The 18,341-nt window shown below is 44.5% G+C and overlaps 4 protein-coding genes across 6 annotated transcripts; 2 read left to right on the forward strand and 2 right to left on the reverse strand.

Moving 5' to 3' along the window:
- Positions 1-151: 151 nt before the first annotated feature.
- znrf2b (zinc and ring finger 2b) lies at positions 152-8,005 on the reverse strand. The gene is made up of 5 exons (XM_003977660.3): positions 7,107-8,005; positions 4,213-4,308; positions 2,431-2,536; positions 2,276-2,349; positions 152-2,185 (listed from the first exon to the last, which is right to left on the reverse strand). The coding sequence occupies exons 1-4, from the start codon at positions 7,483-7,485 to the stop codon at positions 2,292-2,294; spliced, it is 639 nt and encodes a 212-aa protein (XP_003977709.1). The 5' UTR covers positions 7,486-8,005; the 3' UTR covers positions 152-2,185; positions 2,276-2,291.
- A 769-nt stretch (positions 8,006-8,774) lies between these two features.
- pkdc (protein kinase-like domain containing) lies at positions 8,775-10,863 on the forward strand. Its single transcript, XM_003977672.3, has 3 exons — positions 8,775-8,875; positions 9,471-9,843; positions 10,110-10,863. Exons 2-3 carry the CDS (start codon positions 9,473-9,475, stop codon positions 10,705-10,707), a joined length of 969 nt encoding a protein of 322 aa, XP_003977721.2. The 5' UTR covers positions 8,775-8,875; positions 9,471-9,472; the 3' UTR covers positions 10,708-10,863.
- Positions 10,864-10,951: 88 nt separating this feature from the next.
- Positions 10,952-14,055, reverse strand: mettl25b (methyltransferase like 25B). The gene is made up of 8 exons (XM_003977671.3): positions 13,801-14,055; positions 13,452-13,570; positions 13,122-13,326; positions 12,926-12,988; positions 12,718-12,855; positions 11,869-12,614; positions 11,605-11,789; positions 10,952-11,532 (listed from the first exon to the last, which is right to left on the reverse strand). Exons 1-8 carry the CDS (start codon positions 13,900-13,902, stop codon positions 11,450-11,452), a joined length of 1,641 nt encoding a protein of 546 aa, XP_003977720.1. The 5' UTR covers positions 13,903-14,055; the 3' UTR covers positions 10,952-11,449.
- isg20l2 (interferon stimulated exonuclease gene 20-like 2) lies at positions 13,787-16,660 on the forward strand. Of its 3 annotated transcripts, none has more exons than XM_011618854.2 (4): positions 13,787-13,913; positions 14,883-15,612; positions 15,700-15,900; positions 16,089-16,660. In XM_011618854.2, exons 2-4 carry the CDS (start codon positions 14,962-14,964, stop codon positions 16,212-16,214), a joined length of 978 nt encoding a protein of 325 aa, XP_011617156.2. In that variant the 5' UTR covers positions 13,787-13,913; positions 14,883-14,961; the 3' UTR covers positions 16,215-16,660. The 3 variants fall into 3 exon arrangements, with proteins under 3 accessions (XP_011617156.2, XP_003977719.2, XP_011617154.2); XM_003977670.3 differs by lacking the exon at positions 13,787-13,913 and adding an exon at positions 14,401-14,458; XM_011618852.2 differs by lacking the exon at positions 13,787-13,913 and adding an exon at positions 14,504-14,641.
- The last annotated feature ends 1,681 nt before the right edge of the window (positions 16,661-18,341 follow it).

Consider the following 18,341-nt stretch of genomic DNA (forward strand, 5'->3'; position numbering starts at 1 on the left):
TTTTCGAATCATTAGCAGCTTCAAAAAAATCTTGCAGTATGTTCCGTGATTGATGTTTTAACTGTGACAGGACAGCATGACAATGTACAAAAATGGGTTAAGATTACCGTAATGCAGCCCCTGCCCATACAAGATCACGTATTCAAAGTAAAAGAGAAGATTTGACATATTTTATTGTCGACATAAGTTTCAAAATCATTTTTAATTATTTGGACATATATCAGGGGCTGATAACTAAGGAAAATAAATTATATAAAATTTTAAAAAACAGCAAAATAAAAAGGTGACGCTAAACGGCTCATAAGGCTTACTTTTGATCAGATCTTTAAGAAAAACAGGACTCCTTGCATTCAAATTACAATTAAAGTACTGTGCTAATGATACATTTCTTTTATTTAATTGCTGTATGCCTCAGTAATGTACAAAAGGTGTAAAGACAGTGCAGAAACAATCTGAACTAATGAGACTGAAGCTGCTGAAATGACATCAGAATTACATTTTCACAAGAGTCAAAGCTCCTGAATGTATTTCTGGAAACTTTCTTCACTAAAATTTACAGATAATCTCTGAGATTTAAAGTGATGAATAGAAACACGGAAATGGACACTGAGCGCGGTGTAATTCAGCAACGTGAGTGTCAAAGCTGAAAAAAACTTAACCAAAGGATCAAAACAAAAAAATCAAATATTACATTTTGGAAGTTCTAGAAGTTTTTCCCCCAACAAAACTTTTTTTTAAAAAAAGATGATTGATGGAACAATAACCACGAAACAACTTAAAGACATAACAATCACATGTCTAGAAAATTCAGCCTTGTGTCCGGGCCAGTATTTTCATGTTCAATAAAGACAATTTCTTATTGAAATTAACTGGTGAATATTTTGTGAGCATTCTTATACATTTGCCGTCTGTGCTGCATTTGTATAGCGAAACACTACTGCCACAAGAAACCCTGTAAGTAAACATCCATCTATGACAGCTGCCAGCAAAACAGCCCCCAAAATAGACAAAAGTATGTTTTAAAATTTCATATATGAGGGTCCTTTAAGCTATAACTGTATTTATCACGTTTGAATCTTGCTATTGCCACTTCAATGCAATGACATGTTGTTTAAAGCAAGAAAATATAAATTTAGTTACATTTTCACTGTGAAATGTTGGTATCTGAAGAAAAACCAAGTTTTCAGAGTAAAGAAAAATGTGCAAATATTTTGTTCTACTGGGATCCTCCAGTGGAAAGGAGGCGCTCACGGGCCCAGGAGAGAATGGAGAAGCACTAATGAGAGAGGAGAGTGCTGGAAGGTATTCACAGTTTATTGGCACCGTTGCTGCAGCAGCTTCAGTCCCAGCTGCAGGCTCGTGGCTCATTTACCTGCACAGGTACAACTGCAGCCGGTCCTGTTGGCTCAGTCTGGTCTCAAAGGCACGGTAGACACGAGAGGGTCTGAGTCAAGGAACAACCGTTCAAAACGATGAACCCTGAGGATCCTTCACTAACATCCATCTGTGCATCCTCAGAGTTTATCCTGTACACGCCATGCTCAGCAGGTCTCTTACACACAGCAAACATGAGTCTGTGCCCTTCAACTGCTCGTGGAGATGCTGTAGAAGCTGACGTCCAAGATCAGGCCCCACCACAGGAAAGAAACACCATGTGGGGCTGAAGCAGTAGAAGTGGGCGGGGCTAAAGTCAGTCCCTCCAGGAATTTAGTGTCGCTGCAACAATTCCCATAAACTCCACAAATCCTACACGTTTTTGTGAAATTTCACTTTTTTCTGTAAAATTGACCAATCAGACCATGAAATGTGGGTCAGAAAATGTAATGATAAAGATGCTGATATAAAATCTGATCGATAACTTTTACAGAAACTTACATTTTAATTAGATTATTAGAAAAACACTCAACCACTTAGTCGTTTTCCCCTCTGACAATTTTACAATAAATTAGGCATTTTTGGCCCCAGGAATCCTGGAGGGACTGAACAGTCTTGGCTCTACATCCACCTCCTCAGGCATCAGCTGACATGTGCTCGCCGTCACGCCTGGAAGTCCCGTGTGACTCTGATCGTCATGGCTGTGCGGGATGTGCAACTTAAACATAAATCCCTGAAGAGTTGAAATGAGATTTGGCACACTGGTGGGATGAACTGATCACAGTGGTTGGTGTCCAGCTGTCCCCTGGACCTGCAGTTAGTCCACACATCATCAAAAAAAACAATCAGATAATCGTCCAACAAAAAAACCCTAACGTGGAAAGTGACAGACCACCTTTACCTGTGCAAAGAGCGCTTCAGTCTGACGGATGCTCTGGACACGACCTGTTCACTTCAAACCAGTCGTCAATGCAGCTGATTAAGACAGTGAGTATGAAGTGATGTTAAACTCAGAACCTCAGCATCACAATCAAAGTGAAGCGGCAGAGTTCATACCCTTTATGGTAAATGCAGAGGCAGGGCAGGCGAGCGATGGTGTCTCCCTGCAGCAGCTCGTCCAGGCAGATCGCACATTCCCCCGCGTCCTTCGTCAGGACGTCCTCTGGAAGACAAACGCACATCACAAGCCTTAAAGGAGCTGCAGCTTAGGCGGTTTGTTCCAATAAAATATGTGAAAAGCTTCTGAGGACGGTGATGCTGTTTAGGATCTGTTGAGTCGTGTTGGTTTAAAGAGTAAATCTTTGTCCAGCTGCAGGACAATCTGTTTATTTTAGCAACAGTGAGGTGCAGAAGGATCCGGAATGGGAACAACAGAACTTAATCCAGCGTGTCGGCGCGGCGGGTCAGCAGCACCAGAAACGGTTTAGGACGATCATAAGACAAGGACACGCCGAAGGTCCACCTGGAGGACAGACCGGTTGTCTTTAAGCCGATTCACACGACTGCTGACAGAAATGGAGCACCGGTGCAGCAGTTTCAGGAGGTTCTCAGAACCTTCGTGAGCGAGGCCTAATAGATGGTTTATTGTTGTACCAGCAGATTTCTCTGCATCAGTGCCATTAAAGAGCTGCTTCCTGTCACTCTGGAGCGTCTAAATGTGCAGCCAGCGGCTCTAATCCTGGTCCTGGCCTTTACGATTTGACCTGAGTTGACCCCGGTGTGCAGCCAGTATGTCAACTGTGTGTATTTTGACACACTCGGCATCGTTCAGTGACTCTGCGACCTGCTCTGAGGCTAAAGTGGAGTTTAGACTGTGCACCATTTAACTCATCACCTGCAGCAAAACACACAGAATCATTAGAGATGCTCTTATGTAACCGCGGATTAACCCACATAGGCCTGGAAAAGCCTGTTAGTCCAGGCTCCAGCACATGGAGCCATCGGAACCCCCAGCAAAACATCCTTCCTTTCATCATGCGTTCACTCCATAACCAGAGAAATGAAAGTCAGCTCCAAGACATCAAGTTGGCCTTTTTTCTTCAGTAAAAGTAATCCGTAAGTATCTAGTTTACATTAAACAGTATGTAATATCCAAATGAATTAACAATTGTTTTTTTCTATCATTTTTTTTATAAGAAGAAAAGCAGCACTGAGCTTTTAAAGTAGTCTGAAAATAGATAAAAAGTCCCACATAAAAGATAAAAAGTCTCCTGATTCTAATCAATAAAGCAGTTGATAACAACAACAATGACGACAGAGACACAAACGCACATCTGGGCACCACAAACATGTTCAGAGTCACAACAGTGGAAAAGTTGGATGAACTATCGACCTCTGTAGGAGGGACCACGAAGATCAGATGTTAACGCAGCAGGTTGACCTCTGCTGTAATTTCACACTCAGAAAAACACACACACACACACACACACACACACACACACACACACACACACACACACACACACACACACACACACACACACACACACACACACACACACACACACACAGCTAGCTATATTTAGAAAGCGGACATTCGTGTGTGTGTAAAATTAAAATTGTGTTTTAAAGGAGACCCCGATCAAAGCCTGGTGCTCCACCATTTGCTCCTCAGAACTTTTCATCGTTCTCTTGAACCCAGTCTGGAAAAAAAGAGAAACATCACCCTTTCAAGGAGAGAGAGAGTTATTCTTCTCTTCAGAAACCTGCCTCCTTTTTGAATAATTTCAGGGGTTTGTTGATGTATACACAAACACATCAATAAGATCTGCAGGATCTGATTCAAAGAAGAAGAACTCCCTCATATCAACACTTGTAAACACTGATCATCAGCGGTACCGTTATATGTGACTCTGGGCTTGGTTAGACACAAGACCAGGTGAAGGTCCATTTCCTCCGATGACACAAACTTGGAGCACACGGGGCACTTGAACCCTGCAGACAGAAAAAGAGAAACCGTGTTTGCGTTTCCTCCATCACATGACCAGAGACCACATGTTCCTCCTCAGCAGATTCACTCTCAACTCTTTACATCAAAGGTTCTGATTTAAGCAGAATGAAGGTGATTTTGTTACTATGGAATGAACCTAAAAAAGGTTCCGTCGCCCTGGCAACAGCAGCGTGGTCATGGTCATGTGACGCTCTCCTTGGATTCATTCAGACATGACAAAGAACACCCCAAAATCAAGGTAAGCAGGATTGACTTATGGCCCGGGAGAAGGATCAATGGAAGGCCCCATTGGACATATGTCATGTTTGGTGGACAAGCCCCTGTGGTGCCACTTCCTGTGGTGCTGATCTCTGATGGAACACTGCAGGAGGGTGGAGAATTCTAGCTCACTTTTCCACATTTCTGTTGCTGCTTTAAGCAAACCGCAGCTCCTGACTGCTGTAGTAGAGGCATGTTCTCCCACAGGTTTTAAAGGATGAAAATCCAGAGCAGTGTTCCAAAGGAAACAGATTCATGCTTTTCAGGGTCAGAATCACGTCTTTGCAGTTCTGACCTGGAACTTTGTTGCACACAGACAACTTTCTGCATGGCAGAAGTTCAAAGGTTCAGCAGCAGGAACATTACATCCTAACATCAGCTGTCCTGTCTCTGACTGGATAGATCAGTCACCAGACCCTTCAGTGTGGCCCTGGGACCTGAACAGAGGCAACAAAGTGTCTCCAGCATTATGAGATGTCCCCTCAGAAGCAGTGGCAACACTCCGTGATGGTTTGCTACGCTCCGTTGTAGACGTTGGCTCACAGGAAATCACCATTTTGAGTTTTTGGAGCCAGACGTAACCATATTTGGATAAGTGGGCGTGACTGGAGGAGGGGTAAGGGGCGGGTCTATGCAGTCCACCCACAGACTGTACTGTATGTCAATCAAATAGACACGCCCACAGTTTACAGGATTCATATACAATTAACTATGGAACTAATTTAAGATGGACTATCAGATCCTTATTTAGGATGGTGAAAGTTGTCTGTTGGCACCATTATGACTTGTAAACATTTTTTAAAATCAGCTTTTCATGTTTTAAAATGAACGGGAGCGGATTGAAGCCAGGGCTTTCTGGGGCCCCCATGGATCTTGGTGGCATTGCAAGTAAAGCTGCATCCGCGTTGGCTTCAATTTTCAGACCGAAAGACTACGTCCATCTTTTATATATAGTCTGTGGCCCCGCAGCAAAGCCCAACACCAGAGCAGGAATGATTGCACCAGCTTCCAATAGCTTATTAATACTCCTGACCCCTACAGTCCACCAGACACATGTTTACACCAACAATCAGAATGTGAGTGCACGCCCCAACAAGCAAGACATGAAGAACTTTGTTCTGTGACTTTATTGGACTCATAAATCTTCACAAATGTGCTCAGAAATGACAGTATTGGTGTGCAATACTGTTATAAAAAATCTATTGCAGAGAATCTGAAAAGCAGGATTCAAATTCACAAGATTTTAACCGATGCACCGCCGAGGTAGGAAACGGGTCCGTTTCTCTGCTGAGGTCTATTTTTAAGACTCGGCCATAACAACATCAAACTTTCAGGACTGCTGGGGAGCTTCCCGTAGATACTGACCAGTTCTAAACAGCAGCAGCAACATAAACGAACTGAAAACCATGATGGAGGAAGTGCGACCTGCCAGCAGCTGCTACGTACAGAAACTGCTCCCATGACCTCTTCAACAGAGACGGGAAGTCCAGCAGTCGAACAGAGTCCTTTAAGACAACTTTGTTCACTAGTATCAGATTACCTGTCCAAAACTGAGGACACTGAAGGAGATTGTGTTTCAAAGTCTCCAAAAGTCACAAGTGAAGTAGCAAAATCTGAAGCGAGATCACAACACTAGTCTGGAGACCTGCAGGTCAGGACCTCAGCCACAAGGAACTAAACACAGGGGCAGAGATTAGATCATCCACCAGATTATCTCATCAACACAGGTTTCAGGTAACCTGAACAGACAACTCGCATCACAAACAGCCAGTTGGCTCAGTTCTTCCCTGAGTTCTTCACCTGGATCTTAGAGCATCTCTAAGGAAGGAATCTGAATCTTAATCTGCTTTCATATTATCATTTAGTCCAGCTGATGATTCTGCTTCATTACGCCTCTGAGGGCTTCTCTTGGAAACACGAAGATATGCTCCTGTGAAAAACACCGAGCAGAAATGCCAGGATGTCCACGATGAAAACAAAACGAGTCCATCCTGGGCAGGCGTCTTCTGTGGGGATGAGCAGACGTCACAGAAAGAGAAGGTGGAGAAATAACTGAAGAATCAACAGAAGAAACTGAAGAAGCCAACAGAAGGAACTGAAGAATCCAACTGAAGACGTGAAGAATTGAGAAAAAGACAAAAGAAAGAGATGTTCTGGAGCCATAGCTGCCTTTTTATCTGCTGATGACGTCACTGGGAGTAACACACCAAAGTTCATCCTGTGTACACAAGTTGTTGATTAACCAGAGGTGAAGTGTCCCCAACAGAGAAGTGAGCAATAAAACTCACACATTGGGACCAGAACCTATGACAAAAATGAACTGGTACAGCGGTTCTCCCCTTATTCAGGTTCTCTGCTTCTTAAATATCAGCTGGTTCTTTGTTGGACCTGATGGTTCCTCCATCAGCTGCTGTTGGTTCACAGCTCTGAATATTCAGGAATTAAATCAGTTCTCCTGTATTTCACCACTGTTGCAAACACACCAATACAGTTTTGGGTCCAACTGGTTGTAAAGTGCTCTTACCTCCGAACAGCTGAGGCGAGAGGTGTGCGGGCAGGGATCCGATCAGGAGCCGGGGGCCTTCCTGTCCCCCGGTGTCCTCCGGGCTGCTTCCGGGGGACTCCTGCAAGCTGAAGGCTGCGCCGCTGTTGGGAATGTCGATGCCGGACTGGGGTCTGGAGCCTCCGGAGACACCCGCTGACCGTGCCCGGGCTCCGAGGGGCTGGCTGTTGCTGGTCGAACCTCCGGAGGCTCCACTGTAAGCGTGGTACCTGACCCCACCGGCGGGAGCCCTGGTACTGTTACCGGCGGACATGCTGGAGGGCAGGTCCGAGCCGGAGTAGGCTCTGGTCCGTCCGTTAGCTCCCGGGCTGGGCGTCGGGCTGCTCTGCTTTGCCCCCATGTTCACCTCCACGGATTCGGCTGTGGAACGTTAAAGATCCGCTGCGGGACGCGCCAGATTGACGCCCGGGAGAGGGGGGGGGGGGGGTCAGACGGCTTTACGGTACACAGGCGGGCAGAGCAAAGTCTGCGTGGCTACGGTCCCGGGACACGGCTCGATTTAAAAGTTAAAGAGGCCATGTGTGACAGGAGAAAGAGACGCGAGTGAAACTTTAAGACCCGGCGCCATTGTGTTCCGTTAACTGAAGCGGTGCTGCAGGTAACGCGGATCCGTCCTTGTTCGAGCCGCTGCTGGTGTTCCTCTGAGCTCCCGGTCCCGGAATTCTCCTCAGCGTGCGCCACTGCATGGCTCCCGGGCAGAGCGAAGGAGAGCGGGGCCGCGGGCCCGACGCCTCCGCACCAGAGCAGACATTACTCCTGAAGGAAGTGATGGACAAAAACACGGAACAAACCCGAATTTATCTGCTGGAGCAAGGAGACATGGGGCAGACAAGCCATTAAGCTAGCAGAGCTAACACTGACTTCCGCTAAACCGTTTCAAAATAAAACCAAAGCGGTGACATTGGGTGAAAGAGGTACATTTCCAGAAAATGGCTACAAATGCATTCAGTCAAATGTATGACAAAGATTTCTAAATGATTCATTTTCTCTTGCATTTAAAAAAAATCCCCCCAAAAATAAAAAATAAACAAACAAAACAAAACCAAAAAACAACAGGATTTCAAAAGCAGCCAATACGTTATCAAATAAGGTAGAAGGAATTCAATATATTTTGTTTTATTTCGAAATAGTAAAATCCAAGCTCCAAATTATTTTAGGGTTTAAAATCAGACATGGACACATTATTGTTTCCTGCCCTGCATATACTTAGTCAAAATAAAAGAGAAACGCACTGATTGCAAATTATATGAATATACAGCTACCAAATAAAAATTCACATATCTGAACACCGACGAGTTACAGCCGACGTTTGCTCCGATTAATTAATTATCAGTGCTGAATATCAGAAGTAAACTTCTGTTTTTGCCATTACCTTAATGACCATAAGTACCTTCATTTTAATCTGTTATTTCTACAGATCGAACTACTTTGGCTATAATGCATCATGTTATAATAAATACTGCAGTCACATAAGGCTTTTTACCTGTGAAATGAATGCTGGGGTTTAAAAGTAACCAAAAAGGAACTAAAATAGACTAAAATAAAAGGTCAATAAACCGAATAGGTCTTAGGTACAGCGACTGAGCGGATGTACTTATGTTTACTGTAAAATACAAGCACCGCCCTCCCGACCAGCAGGTGGCGACGTCGCACTAGTGCGGCTTTAAAAATCTACTTCCGCTTCGCGAGGATCGTTTCCTGCTTTTGGCTTTTTAGACATGAAACTGAAGGTAAAGAAAATCAAACAATTTACTCTATCATCACGCAAGACGTTTGTTATTTATTGCTTGTTTTTATTTATGATTGTGACCCCGTTTTCACCACTGTATGTGAGTGTGAGAATTTCCCGAATGAAAAACCGTATTTGTATTTTATACAAATTAACTTGGACTCAAATGATTTTGATCAAACTGCTGCATTATAAGGTTGTTTTAGATCGTTCTCTTATTTAAACCTCTAGTAAGAATTCAGAAAAAGACATTATCCAACGAGGCAGATTTTCTGCAAGTAACCACTAATGTAATTTGGACATTTTGTGCACCTTTACTGGTGCAACAATTTAGATATTTATAATTAAGTATAGTACTGATTAATAAAATCAGGCCACTGGTTTATGTTTTATCTTGTGCTATTGTTTTCCTCTAATGACACAATTTGCAATAATAATGTAGTAAAGTTGAACAAAAACGATATATGCTAGGAATAAAGATTCATTTATATGAGTGTTTATTCCTAGTATTTATAGTGATTTGTAACTGTGAAAAGTATGTTGTTAGTTGGAGATCTGTAGTATTAAATAACTCTAAAACACTCTTTCCTGAGCAGAAATGAAACAAGAGTACCAGGATATTGTCCTGCAGGCGTGCAGAGCTTCATCTCTGCATGTGGGTGCAAAGATCCAAACTCTGTGGAGCGGGTACGGAGAGATAGTCCGGCTCCACCTGGAGGGTGGTGAGCGGCCCTCCGTCATTGTCAAACATGTCAAGTTTCCAGCCGAAGCTGAACATCCAGGCGGCAGGAACACAAACCATTCACACCTGCGTAAAGTGAGGTCATACCAGGTGGAGACGTACTGGTACCAGAACTATTTCACTAATCAGGGTTGTCGGATCCCTGCCTGCCTGGCTGCCTATTCCCACGGAGACGAGATGCTGATGGTGTTAGAGGATCTGGATGCAGCCGGTTATAGTCAGAGAAGGTTTGTGTTAAAAAACTTTGTTTTTTGAAAGCTTTATTTATCCAGGTGAGTTAAATAAAAACAAATTCTTACTTACAAGGGAGACCTGTGGGTCAACAGAATGTTGGTGATTTTTAAAAAGAATAACTTGATTAACGAGATTATTGCAAATTTAGACATTTTCGTTCATGTACAAATCCTTCTGTGGAACCTTGTGGTTTTGTGTGAAATCAATTGTTTTAGATCTTTCCATGTTTCAAGTTACAACCTTGTTTTTTTTTTTGCAGGACCAAAGTGAAGGATGGAGAGATGAAGGCCTGCCTCAGATGGCTCGCAAACTTCCATGCTCTCTTCCTGGGAGTAGTGCCAGAAAATCTGTGGCCTGTTGGGACCTACTGGCACCTGGAGACTCGGCCGGACGAGTTGGAGGCCATGGATCATCCCAAACTCAAAGCGGCTGCTGGAGAGATTGACAGGATTCTAAGCGGATGCTGTTTTAAGACCATTGTTCACGGCGATGCCAAGCTGGCAAACTTCTGTTTTTCTCCAAGTGGACAGGACGTGGCAGCTGTGGACTTTCAGTACGTTGGTGGGGGCTGTGGGATGAAGGATGTTGTGTATTTTTTGGGAAGCTGCTTGGAGGAAAGGGAGTGTGAAAAAAGGGTCCCTGGACTGTTGGACTATTACTTCTGTGAATTAAAGCAGTCGGTGGGAAAGGACGTGGACTTCAGTGCCCTAGAAACAGAGTGGAGGGAGATGTTTGTGTTTGCTTGGACAGACTTTCATCGTTTCCTGTTGGGATGGATGCCTGGACACTGGAAGATCAACCATTACAGTAAACGCTTGAGCAAGGAGGCGATGCGCAAACTCACAAAGCAACTGTGACGTTCATGTGTCCTGCAGACAAAATGTCTGGGAAAAAAAAGACAGAAATACTTTGTCTTTTTGAGCTGGGATGAGCTTTCTTTGATATTTTAACAATAGATGACAGATGGCCAAAACAGAAATGAGATCGGCAATTAAACTATGTCCTGAAAACTGTTCTCGCATTCATTTTTAACATCTGCAGCTCTGTTATTGCTGCTTCACTGACTTTACTACCCTCTAGTGTTTAACAACAGATGCCAGGTCGGTATGAAAAACAGTTTATTACATAGCCAGAAATAAAACTTCCAATTTTTTTTCTGTTTATACCTGAAGAAAATAGCATAAAACAAACCAATGCTGAGTTAAACACATTAAAATGTGCATAAACTAAAGCATAACATAATAAAATCCAACATTTCTCTCTCCTTATACCTATTCTCTCTTTTACTTGTCCTCCCCCTTCTCCTCTCTCTCTACCCAGCCCCCCCATCAGCAGGAGGGTCCCCCTACATGAGCCTGGTCCTGCTCTAGGTTTCTTCCTGTTAAAGGGGAGTTTTTCCTGCCACTGTTTCTTGTTGGGGGTCAGGCCCTGGGATTCTGGAAAGCGCCTGGAGACAATTTTGATTGTAATGTGCTGATAAATAAAGATGAATTAAATTGAATGAGGCCATTTGCTGTTAAATTCATTTGTTCCTGATCAGAGTTCCCCAGCAAAACTCCATCATGCAATGAGTCTCTAAAGACGTCAGTCTGGGTAGTTTCACTTCCTCTTATGAGCCACGAGCACAAAATTTCTTGGAGAAAAATGGGGGTTGAACAGCGGAACCAGCTGACTGTGTAAACCTGCAGGAAGATACAAACATCCCTTAACAGAAGGTCGGCGTTAAGGTTTGTTAAAGGTTGGTAGAACCTCACCGTTCTCCTGCAGGTAGATCATCCTGTCCAGCAACACCAGGGTTTCCACCACAGGAGCCAGCAGCAGAGCCAGGCTGAAGTACACCACCACCCTGCTCTGCTGCTTTAACATGGCCTCCACACGCTCCGGGTCCAGGAAAAGCCCAGGAGGCAGGCCGACCCGAGCCAGCCCCAGACGGGCATACCTGTGGGGGGCATAAATCACATAAATAAAAAGGTAAAGGATAAAGATATTACACGATTAGAGGCGCAGCCTTCGCTCACTCTGTGAAAGGTAACATGTGGGCCTTCTTTATGGTCTGGATTCCAGCCCTGCACAGGTCAGGTCGCACTTCTCTGATGAACACCTCCAGCATTGCCCGGTAACAGTGCGTCCTCAGCAGCTCGCTCTCTTCCCGAAGCCTCTGCACGTAGTCCTCAACAGCGTGGCACGCCCCCTCCCGTGCCTTATAGGACAGCTGATGTCCTGGTAACCCCTGCACCCAGGAGCTCATGGGGTAACCATAATCTGAGGGGCCCAGCTCCTGGTTTGGGGCCAGCGGGACAGGACACTCCACCCGTCCTGGAGGGCTGGGGTTTTCTTTAGTGGTGATTTTCATGTAGCAGCACGCTACAGAGGTGATGCCGCAGACATGTGGGCATTCTACAAAGTGGCGGAGGAGGGTGGCGCTCAGATCTCCGCAGGCATGGAGACCAGTCAAGATAAAGTCTGGATATTCTGGCGGGCTGCTTTCCTCCTGACAGACATCCTTGACAGACGAGGAGCATTGCCACGGAGACAACTTTTCCCCCAAGTCACGACTCTGACGGCCATTAGAGGTCGGCGTGTGGAGCGCATCCTCTGGTCCTCGAGGTTTCTTCTGAATCGGCCCAGTTGGATTGAGTGGATGTTGTTGGACATCAGGAGCACTCAGCTGGGTAAGAAAGGCCTCCCATGATGCTCTAGGGTTTACCCAACCAGCCACATGGCGTGGAGTGGACTGTGATGCTGGTACCAGTGAGGAGGAATCCTAGAAAAAAGACACATACTTAGAGCAATGTGTAGCTTTTGTTGTGTAATACAGCTCAAATCCATCTGAATGGAAATTAAGTGGGAAAAGCAAATAGTGTTACCTCTTTCTGCTTTTCCTTCTCCAACGCACAAAGTAACTGTGTGTCAAACTTATACGCCCTGGCAACTTGGGCATGATCGGCCTCGATGGCAGTCACAGACAGCCCCAGCCCAAAGGAGAGGAAGCGAGTCAGGTGACCCTGTTCAGAGGAGACACACTTTAAAGACAACTGTGAGACTTGAGGATGTCCATGCTGTGCTGAGTGATACCTGTCCTGAACCCACGTCCACCACTCTGCTGCACTCAGTCTGCTCACTCAGCTGTTTCACCAGCTAAGATGAGAAAAAAGGACAGATTTTTAAAAGGGCCTTTACTCCAGTCAACTCTGTAGAGGTCTCAGCAACAATATATGAACTTTGAGTGCAGATGGATTAAATGAGGAAACCTGTGCTGATGTGCACCTACCATTCCCAGCTTTCTGATTTCATGTTGCTTCTTGGGTTTGACGTGTTTCCTAAATATGTGACAGAGCATGGAGCTCTGACTTTGGTTTTCCTGAAACTCCTCAGGCTTCAGAGCCCCCGGGTCCTGCCGGAGGTCTCGGGGAAATGCCAGCCTGTGAGCTGTGGTGCGGAACGCCAACAGTGACAAAGGCCAAACTGAACCATATCTAAAATAACAGAATGCTTTAGAATCAAAAGTGTTTATCTGTTACCACAGAGTCCACCTTAGATGAACTGTATTTGTGTTCCCTATTCCAGGTTTGGTCTTCATGCTCTGTACATTTGATTTTACCTTCTGTGTTGATTTTTAGAATCCAGTAAGAGTTCTGCTGTCTGTTGGTAGGACAGGTCCTGCAAAACCAGCTGCCAGCTGTTTGGTAATGACTTCCAGAGATCCTGAGAGAAGAACTCCTGCAGGACAGCAACCCGATCGTTACTACACAATCTGCGGATTGCTGGGACATGCATCCCTTAGGATGAAATAATAATAATAACAGCAACAATAATACAATTCAGTGGCGATAGGTCAGAGTGTGACTCTAAAAGCTATCGTATATGATCAAATGTATGCGATTGGAATATGTAATGGAAGGTTCCAGATAGACAAAATGTGTGTTGAAAGATAAAAGTACTTGACGCACAATTATGTAGGAGTCGCTGATGTGGGTGTAGAGGGACAGAAATCTGGTGATCCGTTCCGCCAGTTCTTTCTGTTCTACTGCTGAAAGACCGGAAGAAAACATCTCCACATCTTGTAAGTTTGACTGTTTCACTGAAACAAGCCACAGTTATGAAGTGTTTCTAAAATGCATCCTGCGTTTCACACACAAAACAGGTTTAGCAAAGCTAGCGAACAATAATAACGTAATAAGGTAACACGAGGTGAAGACGCGTTCAAATGCATCATGTAAAATCTAGCTTTACTTAGTGTTCACGCGTTATAACGTGGAAATACATTTGTTTGGTTGTGTGTTAAACTCAGAGTTCTCACAATAATGTATCTATGTTTTTGATTTATTGCTTGAGTCATTTTATTCGAAATTACTTTTCCACTTTAGGGTTATGGTAAATATATTAATAACAATGCGTGAATTATTTGCTGCTGCTCAATTATGGGGTTGAGTAGCCTCTAACTATAAAGTGGTAGTCAATAAAATAGTTCTGTGGTGGTTTAATTAACTTTAACATCATAAACGTTTTAATAGTAGCTTTGAGAACGTTCAACGTTGTCTCGTTCATGACGGACCGCGAATCAGCATGACCCGGAAGTGGATTTGACATTACTCGAGGCGAGTCCAGGTTTGGCTTTTGTGTTTCATGTTATTGCCAGAGATTTCTTTACAGGTTATTGTCCTTTGATGATTGCTTTGTGGACATACAAGCACTTTTAACTTTGTAAACAAATTAATGTATTTAAAAAAATAGCGAGGTGCCCTAACATTAGCTTGTGGTAACGTAACATCAACAAGGTTTCTCCAAAAGGTGTGTCAAATAACGTGTGCGTAAATAACGTTACATTATGAACAGTTACTAAATGTGTTGGTTGAATTTTACCTTCAAGATAGCGAGTACGTAGTGTACATAGTTTCTTGTTACAGGTCCGTCTGTCGTTGCTGTTGCTAGTCTTACTGTAACATTTCCTCCTTTCTAGGCAGTCTTTAATATTAATTCAGATGTAATGTAGGTCTATGATAATGTGGTTGTTGTTGTGTTTGACTTGCAGGATTCCACATCGGTCAATAGCTGAATAAAGAGATTCTCCTGATGCAAGTGTGCTTCTGTCACAGCGCCTGCCTTCAGCCATGTCGGATATCAACATAATCATCAACTTAGACCTGACACCCAGGGTACTACCGGTAAATAAAAAGAGGACTAGAGAGAGGAAACGGAAACGAGATCGTAAGAAGATGCGGCACTTGAGAAATGGAAGACAGTTGGAAACAAAAGGTAATGAGAAGAGCAATAACCTCTCAAAAAGAGGCTCCAAGTACGACGCTGCTCAGTCAAGCCAAAATGGAGCTTTGAGGAGGCATCCACCACTTTCCACCTCCACACAGCCTGAGAGGTGTCCTCCAAACAGGACAGCAGACCCCTCACCTGCTGCCCCTTGTTCAGCAGCATCCACAGGCAGCCATTCTCCCTCCCTCCTTACTCAAAGCAAAGATGACGACCCCTCGCCCTCAGTGGAGATCCTCCATAAACCCGCTGTTGCACCACTGTCGGCCGGAATCCCGTCAAATTACCTCGCTATTGACTGTGAGATGGTGGGGACAGGACCGAAGGGAAGTGTCAGCCAGCTGGGACGCTGCAGTTTGGTGTCCTATGATGGAGATGTGGTTTATGACAAATTCATTAAGCCCCCAGTGCCTGTGACCGACTACCGCACCCGGTGGAGCGGCATACGCCCCAGAGACCTCGCCAACGCCACGCCGTTTCCTGTGGCCAGGAAGGAGGTAAAGAAATTACACTCCAATCAGTTATTTTAATCTCTGAATATTTAACCGGACATCCAAGTAGGTTAATGTCTTTTACACTGGCAGATCCTGAAACTGCTGATGGGAAAAGTGGTGATTGGCCACGCCATCCACAACGACTTCAAAGTGCTCAGTTATTCCCACCCTGCCGCCCTGACCAGAGACACCATGCGGATCCCCTTACTCAACGCGAAGGCCGGCCTGACTGTGACTGAGTGTGCATCCCTGAAGAGACTCACCAAGGCCATTTTCAAACGGGACATCCAGGTTGGTCCCAACATTTTCCCACTCAAACATGACCACAGTCCTAATTGTCTCTTCTAATTCTAGTTGGAAGTCATAAGAACCTGATGTATTTTGTTCAGATTTATATAGATGAAACTTTTAAAACTGCCAGAATTTACATAAGAATACATAAGTATCCATCTTATCCTGCTCTATTTGTGTGTATTCAGACTGGGAAGAAGGGCCACTCCTCTGTGGAAGATGCCAGAGCTACTATGGAGCTTTACAAAGTGGTGGAGGTGGAGTGGGAGAAGCAGCTGGCCTCCAAATCCCAAAGCAGTTCATGTCAGAAGTGAGATGAGATGAACAGTTGCAGCATGTCGAGCCGATTTGAGACTTGTTCAAGGGTCAGGGACACTTTTGACTGAAGGCCTGGTGCTGTCATGGCAGAAGAACATCGTGTCAGAAACAGCTGCTAGATCCTTTCTCAGGGTTTGCAGTGCGTCGCTCCTCCCGCCAGGGGGCGGTCATGGGCTCACTCTAGTGCAAAAGTGACACTGACACTTTTTTATAAGAGGCTGTTCTATTTATCACTGTTTCTTCATCCAAATATTTTACATTTATTCTCTTAGCAGGTAATTAATACACAATTTTATGACCTCCAGTCCAAAAAATAACAATGGTGCTTTTTTGACAGTTTTAATTATTGTATGCTTGTCTGTCATGTCTGCAGTTCTACCAGCGTCTGGCTCAGTTCACCTGTCAAGGGCCTGTCCAGTTCAATAAATTACTGGAATCAGAATGATTTTTCTGTTGTCCATCTTCATCATATGAGAACATTCAGAATACTGTGTTGTAACAATTTAAATGATCGTAGTTACACTTCTCAGCATTTTCCTGTTGGAAGCCTGAAAACGGATTTTCATTTGTTAAAACGGAATACCTCCGGGGGGGCCTCGGTGTCACTTGTGTGTGTTGTGTTCCTGCTGACGGTAATGCTGTTCTCAGACAACAACCACGTTTCTTTATGTGTCAGACAGCATCGAGCTCGTTAAAGAAGATAAAAAGTCTTTGGGCGAAGGTCCAGCGCGGTTTTATCCTGTTGCTGTTTTGTCCTTGTTAAAGCATGTGAGAGCTGATTCCTGCATCTCTTTGTGAGCACATAAAAAAGGTGTCAGTGTCACGTCGGAGGGGGTCAGAACCCCTGACAGTCGCAGTCCGAGTTCCTGGCACAAGAACCGGGGGAACCGCCTGGGCCGGAGTTCTTTGGCTGTGAAACTCCACAGTTTTCAATAGAAGAGAAGAAATGTGGAGGCACAAAAGCTTCAATTCACACAGAAAGGTTTAAAAAAGGTTTTGAATCTGCTGAGTTCATCTCTTTGGGCCTGAAAGCAGAGTTGGAGTTCAACCAGTTTATAAACCACCTTTTGTCTCATTAGCAACCAGAACCAAAAACACCTTCGATTACCAAAATTGTATTAACACATAACACAACATAATAACTGTTCTTTTCTTCTTTAAATGGCAACAAAGATTAAAAACGCTCCAGGAGATCTTTTCCATTGGAAGTGTCGGAGCGAAACCTTTATCCTGTCGTTTTTCACACACTGTTTAGTGGCAGATTAGAGGGAACATTCTAATCCTCCTAGATAATCTCCACATTCTCCCAAATCTCGTTAATCGGCAATAATGTGAATTATTCATAGTTTTGGCCTCCATAAATTAAAGATTTACAATCACAAAGCAGAGATCTGGATTTAAGAGTGTTGACAGTAAAAGTACAAATATCAGATTGTTGATCTGTTGTTAAAATGCCGCTGGACCACGAAGGAGCAGCGGCAGGTTTGAACCCCCTACCCCCCCACCCCCCCGCTTCACAGGTCAAGTTAGGACCTCACAGCTGGTGCAGCAGCATAAGTCTCTTTTTATTGTACTTTTGCTGCTGCAATGCCAGGAATGTGTCCATTTTGCAGATTTCCAGTTAATCTACCCCAACATGTCTGCTGCTGGAAACGATCCAGTGCCACCTCAGATGTATGATGTGATGAAGGGGCAGAACAGTGCAGAAGTTCTCGTCCAGAAGTGATGTATCCCATCACTTCTGGACGGATGGAAAATATGACTGGGACAATTCTGAAGGAGAAAACTGCCCCCGCCAGGCAGGAAGGTCAGACCAGCATCCCTGCAGCTCCTGTCCAACAAGCACCAGAGGACATCCCAACAGGACAGGCAGGAGTCTCTAACCTGAAACACACCTGCGTCTTTACTCTCCATGTACCGTCACATCCGCCACTAGATGTAGTTATTCAGCCTGAAGGGAGTCATCAATGTGGCTAAAATGTGGATTCAATTAGTGTCATGAGGAAGGGGGGCAGGTAGTTGCCTAACCCCTCCCCCCCTCCTCCTCTTCCTCTCTATCCTCCTCTTCCTCCTTCCCTCCTTCCCTCCCTCCTCCTCTTCCTTTTCCTCATCTCCCTTCTCTC

This window comes from Takifugu rubripes, chromosome 7 (genome assembly GCF_901000725.2).
Source record: "Takifugu rubripes chromosome 7, fTakRub1.2, whole genome shotgun sequence".
NCBI classification, from domain to species: domain Eukaryota; kingdom Metazoa; phylum Chordata; class Actinopteri; order Tetraodontiformes; family Tetraodontidae; genus Takifugu; species Takifugu rubripes.

Coding starts and splice junctions, on each gene's coding strand:
- znrf2b (XM_003977660.3), bottom strand. CDS start 7,485: ATGGGGGCAAAGCAGAGCAGCCCGACGCCCAGCCCGGGAGCTAACGGA. Junction 4,309..7,106: donor CTCGCCTCAGCTGTTCGGAG/GTAAGAGCACTT, acceptor TTCTGTCTGCAG/GGTTCAAGTGCCCCGTGTGC. Junction 2,537..4,212: donor GCCCAGAGTCACATATAACG/GTACCGCTGATG, acceptor TTTGTCTTCCAG/AGGACGTCCTGACGAAGGAC.
- pkdc (XM_003977672.3), top strand. CDS start 9,473: ATGAAACAAGAGTACCAGGATATTGTCCTGCAGGCGTGCAGAGCTTCA. Junction 9,844..10,109: donor GCCGGTTATAGTCAGAGAAG/GTTTGTGTTAAA, acceptor TTTTTTTTGCAG/GACCAAAGTGAAGGATGGAG.
- mettl25b (XM_003977671.3), bottom strand. CDS start 13,902: ATGTTTTCTTCCGGTCTTTCAGCAGTAGAACAGAAAGAACTGGCGGAA. Junction 13,571..13,800: donor TCAGCGACTCCTACATAATT/GTGCGTCAAGTA, acceptor GCTGTCCTGCAG/GAGTTCTTCTCTCAGGATCT. Junction 13,327..13,451: donor TCTAAAAATCAACACAGAAG/GTAAAATCAAAT, acceptor CTGTTATTTTAG/ATATGGTTCAGTTTGGCCTT.
- isg20l2 (XM_011618854.2), top strand. CDS start 14,962: ATGTCGGATATCAACATAATCATCAACTTAGACCTGACACCCAGGGTA. Junction 15,613..15,699: donor TTCCTGTGGCCAGGAAGGAG/GTAAAGAAATTA, acceptor TTACACTGGCAG/ATCCTGAAACTGCTGATGGG. Junction 15,901..16,088: donor TTTTCAAACGGGACATCCAG/GTTGGTCCCAAC, acceptor GTGTGTATTCAG/ACTGGGAAGAAGGGCCACTC.